Raw genomic sequence first — 6,803 nt, forward strand, 5'->3', positions numbered from 1 at the left:
CTAGAGGAAGGTACTGAGGGTGTTGTCGACCGTGGCCAGGTGGAGGTACTCAGGCTGGTCGCTCTCCCCCTCCTCCCCCTCCCCCTCCTGGTCCTCGGCGTCCGTCTTCCTCTGCCTGACGGACAGCGTCTTCCTCTTCCTGATGGAGCCCATAGAGCGGAGCTCCAGACACTGCAGGATCATCTGGGCCAGGTCCTGCTGCAGCCGCTGGAAGTTTTCCCTGCAGCAAGAGGAGAGAGGTGAGGACCAGAGGAGCTAAACTGTAACAGGGACGCGTTCGGTTTCGTGTAAACTGCTTTCTTCTTGAATCGAGGGGGAATCCTCAAAATGCCAGGATGAAAAATCTACTAAACAAAGTGGAATTCTTTTGTACAGTACTGTATATGAAATACGTTGCATTATTATACCCGCCTCTTCTCTTTTTTTTATATATATATATTTATTTATTTATTTTGCCTTTATTATTGTTGTACTTTACCGTGTTTCTGTCAAAAAGCAATACCTAGGACGATCTTAATATGTTTCCGATATCTATTCCCATGGTCTATGTACTACAATTATACATTTACTACTTAATTAACCCAGCCTAATTATGTAAATGTTTTCATTAACGTACAATAGATGTTTTATAGATAATAGGCCAAACAATGTTATATTATTGATCGCTTGTTACTCACATACACAAAACTTGTACATCTAAATGTATTTATTTATTTATTTGTTTTATTTTGAAGAAGCCTGAGAGGGGGAATGGGGAAGGGGAACGATAGCAGCCAAAGCCATGTATGAATGAATCAACAAAAAATTGGTCACAAAAAAAAAAAGTGGAATTCTGTTCCAACTTGGCTCCAAACAAGGGAGCATTTATTCTCCCTCATTCCCTTGTTTTCCTCCCCTCTACAAAGGGTAGAAAATGCTTCCGGCATGAAGTGTATCCCACAATGCACCGCTCTTCTCCAGTCGCTGAATCCGGACTGAATGTACCGCAACAATGGCTGATAGAAATTGTGCATATCTTTATAAATGTTAAGTTCATTTGGCAACTTGCACTTTTGATATATCTTCTGTGTTTCAATTATTCATAATGCTGCACCATTCAAAATTGGGCAGGTTGCTGTCAAAAGATACTGCGTTTTAACTAGTTCAATAACCCAATATCCTCTAATATATTTGATTTATAGAGACTAAACAATCTGAGCTGCAGTTAACATCACAGACTGATGATAAAGAGTTTATGAGTTTACAGTGGATCTTTCCTTTAACTGTAAACTGTGGGAGATCACAGGCTGCATTTACACTGAGCAGAAACCCAGAGACACACAAGGAAAAACACACAAGGAATCTGATTTTAGCATGTTGAGGAAAACAAATCAGATCTGTTCCAGTGTCGACACAGAAATATTGGAAAAAAGGAAATGACTGGTTGCTCTATATTGTCAAACTAGGATCGAAAATGTGTCGGGTGCTGTGTTGGAAAACAGGGAAAAAAAGAACGAAACAAAAGGACAATCCAGGCACTCCAAATACAAAAATATAACCACTAGGAAGGAAAAAGCCTTTATTGTAGTAGCTAAATCATTAAAAAAGCCAACGTGTTTCGACCACTGTAGGTCTTCTTCAGGGCTTTTAACACTATGTGGTTATATTTTTATATTTGGAGTGCCTGGATTGTCCTTTTGTTTACAGAAACATTGGGTTAGGAGACCAGATGAGGGAGAGCTGATAGAAGATATTAGAGAGCCGCAGTATTTCAGCAAATGAAGGTTTATCTTACGTTGTCGGTGGAGTCGGGAGATCATAGTCTTCGCCTTTTTCACCTGTCAACCAGTAGGTCGTCTCTGTGCCTTTACCCTGGGATAACACACACACACACACACACACACACACACACACACATTATTACTGACATCAGTGCTTGGTGCAGTATTCACACTTTCCGCATTCATTTCAAATGTGTTAACTTGTCCGACATGTTCAGCTCGTTTACCTTCAGATAGGTTTCTCCTTTCATCTCATACTCAAACTTGCAGTCTGTCCTCTGCAGGATATTTATGGTTGGCTGACTGACATGGATCCGCAGGGCTGCAGGATATGTGATGGGTTTAAATAGAAAAAAAAAACCATGCATGATTAGTTTATTTTTTAACCTGAAGTCCTTAAGTCCTGATTCTCTTGGCTTTAGTCAATTTTTCAGTCAATTTCTTTAATAGGTTGAGTAAATTCTGTAATTGCATTTGAGAAATCCACAGTACAGTGTTAATGTAACATAATGAGATATAATCCATCACTTTCCATCTGTTTTATATTAATTACATTTCTTTTTGTAATATGCATTTGTTTATTAATATGCTTACGGTGTCCTGTAGACTCCATACGAGACGCTGTGTTGACTGTGTCTCCAAATAAACAATATCTGGGCATCTTTATCCCCACCACCCCCGCTGCACAGGGACCTGCACACACACACACACACACACACACACACACACACACACACACACACACATTCAGTCAGTTCATCATCTATCAAAACAGCTCACAAGATAAAAAGGGACTGAGAGGACTGATGAGAGGTGACAGGGTGGAGAGAAATGGTTAAGGGCGAGGACGAATCAATCAGGCAAAGATTTTAGAAGGAGAAGAAGAAGAAGAAGATCCTGTTCAGGAGGCAGAGGAAGGCCGAGTTTGAAGAATGAATGCACTCGACTCAGTCTCTGTTAATCCATCTAAACTATCAACAAAATTACAGACAATAAAACTCAAAAAGTGATGAAAAGTAATTGTTTTCCACAATGAAATCAGGCAGGGACTACTGGATTTTCACTAAACTTTGGGGAATGATGGCCTAAAGGGGGTGCTACAACGTTTGTTTACTTGTCTGTACATCACACACAATATATTAGATGTTGCTGATTGGATTTTGATGAAATTTAAGGGAATGATGCATCTCATTGCTCCATTTTGGCATTTTCAAAATTGCACTGATTGGCCTGAAGGGGGCGCCACAATGTTTGTTTAATTGTCAGTATGTTATGTTAAGGAAACAAATATCCATAGTATTAGGATAAATTGTAAATCCTAGAGGGGAGGTTTTTACTATAAGCCCTTACCTCTCCTGCACAATCCCTGCTATTTTTGTTTTTATATACTTTTGTTTTATCAGTTTTTAAATTTTTATATCTTTTATATCTTGTCTTTCTTTTTTTTTATGTGTATGAACGATTACATATTGAGTCTTGTTGTTTATTGACTCGCTTGCCTTGAAATGCCCCTTGAGGGATGAATGAAGTACTTTGATTGATTGATTGATTGATTGATACAACTCATCCAACACACACAGTGTCTCCTCGTTAGCCCAGCTGACCTGAGTGAACCCCGATGCGGATCCAGACGGGGATGCCCGGCAGGTGTGAGAGCTGGAAGGTGCCCGTGAAGGCCAGGATGTCCAGCGCCATGCGGCAGATATCCACCGCGTGTCTGTTCCCGTTCCTGCTGGGCAGCCCGGACGCCACCATGTACGCATCGCCTATCGTCTCCACCTGGGGACAGAGGGAGGAGGGAGGAGGGAGGAGGGAGGGGTGAAGAACTGGTGAAGAACAGTCTGATGTCCTGTGTGTGTGTGTGGTGTGAACTGTTAAGTGGGATTCCTGGGGTTCTTCCTTCTTGCCAAGGTTTTGGGTTTGATTCCCACCCGGACCAATCACAGGTAGGGATTCATTTGGAGAAGGGGGGCAACATTTTTAGACATAAGATCTGCTCTTTCCCTTAGTGGGCCGAGGGGATCTACCAGTACCAGGCATGCAGATTCAGGGAAAAGCATGACTATTCATAACCAGGATTATCTATCTATCTATCTATCTATCTGTTCCCGCTCAGATCAATAACAATAGAGATCATCACATGAAGCAGTACTGAAAGAAGGGTTATTCAATCTCACATGACATATAGATACCGGATTTAGTGTAGATGCCAACTGGGAAAAAACGTTCCTGTCAGCCTCCTAGTGTCCATTTTGTGTCTCAAATTGCAGAAGTCCGTCAAAATCGAAGCTGCCAGTTCTATTTAAACTAAAACAATCAACCCAAATCTCAAAAAGCAAGCAATGTGTGCTTCAGTCTGTTTATGGTTGATTATTTTAAATTGATAAATAAAGGTAGAGGAACAGATCCAGGCCGGTCTACCTTGTAAACGTCATGGTGGTCCAGGACGCTGTCGAAGCCCTTGTAGATGTCGTTCAGCATGTCCACGACCTCCATGGGCGTGCTGTACTGGCACAGCGTGGTGAAGCCCACGATGTCACTGAAATACACCGTCACTTCCTCATACAGCTCAGGCTTCACCACTCCCGTCTCCTTCAGGCTTTTCACCACCGGGCTAGAAAGAGAGAGAAACACAACAGAGACGGACAAAACAAGGTGAGTCTCCTGCGCCTCCTGAGCCTCATGCAGTTGCTTTCAACCACAGCATTTTGAATTAAACCAAATGTTGACTTGGAGAGAAGTAAAAAGGAGACAAGTGGCTTTAGACAGGAGCTGTGACATCAAGTGAACCTTCTGATCCAGAGGGAAGCATGAGATTGTGCTTATGACAAACTCTAATGTACAGTTTCACAGTTTTTGTTAGACTGTAACAAGCTGTATCGGCTTTTTTCTGTTTTCCATTCCATTTTGTTTTCCGTTATTGGTGGGACTAGGTACACTTTGATACGCACATCCAAGAAGAATCCAGTGAGTCCAAGTTATGTTGAAAAAATAACAAGTATTTATTAAATGCTTCCAAAAAATGATCAGGGCAGTTCAAAAAAATGCAAATCAGCCTTTTTCGCTTTGTCATTTTCAGGAAAAAAAAAAAAAGGATCAAGAAGATAAATCAGGATTCAAAATTAATGTGGTTCAAAGAAAATGTATGCCCTTCCAAGTCCCTCACCAAACATTTTTTTTTTCCTCCAAACCATTTCCTACTTCCTGTCAATCTTACCTGACACACCTGCCTGAACATAGCCCCTCCCCTCCCCATGCAATTCTCAGGACTAAAGCAAGGTGGGGTACTCTGGACTAAAGGATACACATGTAACACTAGCACATGTAAACAATCCAAAATAGCAACAAATCTCAATAGTAGAATAAAGAATAAAGAGAATACTCAAAAGAAAGGCATAATGGCTCCAACACAAGCAGTACATCAAGTTTTTGGGAATTTGGCCCGTGGGTCAACTTACCCTTTAAGTGATGGGAACATAGACACCAAAATCATCCATGTGTCCCCAGTAGATCATTCACTCTGGTGCACTCACACTATGTTGAGTGATAGTAGGACTAGCATTATCTTAAAATTGAGAAAACGAGAACTTGTGGCAGCTCTAAAGCTAAACTATAAGCAATCTTAAATGAGATGGTGCAAAGTCTGGCTTTTTTTTTTTTTTTTTTGCAGGAGACTGGTAAAACCAACAAAATATGATCCAAAAATGAAATGTTTCAAACTAGCAGCAACTACTTTCCCTGTTTATGTAGGAAGTGAAGGTGGAGGGCAATGGGAGACTGCATACAGCTAAAAAATCCCTACGCAGTGGATGAATATCTGGTCGCTCAACTACACACAAATAGAGGAACAGACACACATAGACAAACATACATACACACTCATAAAGACCACGTGCATGCATGCACACGGACACACGCGTCTACAAACATTATGCGCATACACATACTGTATATTGCCATGAATTAGGGAACATACACACATGCACACATACACTTATGCAACATATGTAAAATGATTGTAATGTGATGTATATATTGTAATTTTTGTATGATCATGTCACACGTATGAGAATGTCACTACTTATTATGTGCTCAATTAACTAATGTACTTTTGGTAATGATGATATGTTATGACCATTTTTAAGTAGAAAAGCCTAACCAGGGACAGGGGTCGCAAATTAGCCTTGGCTAGAAATCCCATATGTAACAAATCTGTATCATGTTATTGTAACCTGTTACAATGTTTGTTTTGCATTGTCCCTGACAAATGAACTAATAAATAAATAAATAAATAAAAATAAAATAGTTAAAAAAGAAAAAAATCTGGTCACATCAGCCATATTTAATAAATTGTATTTTGTTTAGAAAACTTGCATCACCAGCCATAAAATAAAAAACAACTTTTATTACGAAAATATTCTTAAGACTTCTTACTTTGGATAACCTTAAAGCCTACTATCACTCAACATGGTGTATGGTAAAGTGTTAGCATGGAGTGAACGATCTACTAGGGACACATGGATGATTTTGGTGTCTATGTTCTCATCACTAAACAGGTAAGTCGACCAATCAGCCGTCCTCCCAGGTGTGTTGTTGACTGACCCAGGCAGCAGCATGAAGTTGAGGCAGTCGGCTCGGTCTCGCTCAGCTTTGTACAGAGCCGTTCTCTCCTCCACCAGGTGCTCCAGGTTTCTGGAATACATCTGCAGCCGTCTGATCAGGTTATCCATGTAGCTCTCATTCACCTGGTTATGAACATTACTGAGGAGGAGAGAGAGAGAGAGGAGGGGGGAGAAAGAGAGAGAGAGAGAGATGATCAGGTTATCCATGTAGCTCTCATTCACCTGGTTATGAACATTACTGAGGAGGAGAGAGAGAGAGAGGAGGGGGGAGAAAGAGAGAGAGAGAGATGATCAGGTTATCCATGTAGCTCTCATTCACCTGGTTATGAACATTACTGAGGAGGAGAGAGAGAGAGAGGAGGGGGGAGAAAGAGAGAGAGAGAGATGATCAGGTTATCCATGTAGCTCTCATTCACCTGGT

The 6,803-nt window shown here is 40.9% G+C and overlaps 1 protein-coding gene across 1 annotated transcript; it reads right to left on the reverse strand.

Annotated features, from left to right (window-relative positions):
• LOC139650244 (guanylyl cyclase C-like) lies at window positions 1-6,589 on the reverse strand. Its single transcript, XM_071526848.1, has 7 exons — window positions 6,363-6,589; window positions 4,182-4,374; window positions 3,365-3,539; window positions 2,355-2,453; window positions 1,988-2,082; window positions 1,775-1,851; window positions 1-220 (listed from the first exon to the last, which is right to left on the reverse strand). The coding sequence occupies exons 1-7, from the start codon at window positions 6,587-6,589 to the stop codon at window positions 1-3; spliced, it is 1,086 nt and encodes a 361-aa protein (XP_071382949.1).
• Window positions 6,590-6,803: the final 214 nt, after the last annotated feature.

This window comes from Centroberyx affinis, unplaced genomic scaffold (assembly GCF_046629955.1).
Source record: "Centroberyx affinis isolate AG114_WGS23_722 - 3 ecotype Tasmania unplaced genomic scaffold, CSIRO-AGI_Caff_v1 ptg001470l_1, whole genome shotgun sequence".
Lineage (NCBI taxonomy): Eukaryota > Metazoa > Chordata > Actinopteri > Beryciformes > Berycidae > Centroberyx > Centroberyx affinis.

Excerpts from the sequence above, each read along its gene's own strand:
- LOC139650244 (XM_071526848.1), bottom strand. The coding sequence starts at position 6,589 with ATGGATAACCTGATCATCTCTCTCTCTCTCTCTTTCTCCCCCCTCCTC. Across the intron at positions 4,375-6,362 it reads AACTTCATGCTGCTGCCTGG|CCCGGTGGTGAAAAGCCTGA; the intron begins GTCAGTCAACAA and ends CTCTCTTTCTAG. Across the intron at positions 3,540-4,181 it reads ACCACCATGACGTTTACAAG|GTGGAGACGATAGGCGATGC; the intron begins GTAGACCGGCCT and ends CTCTGTCCCCAG.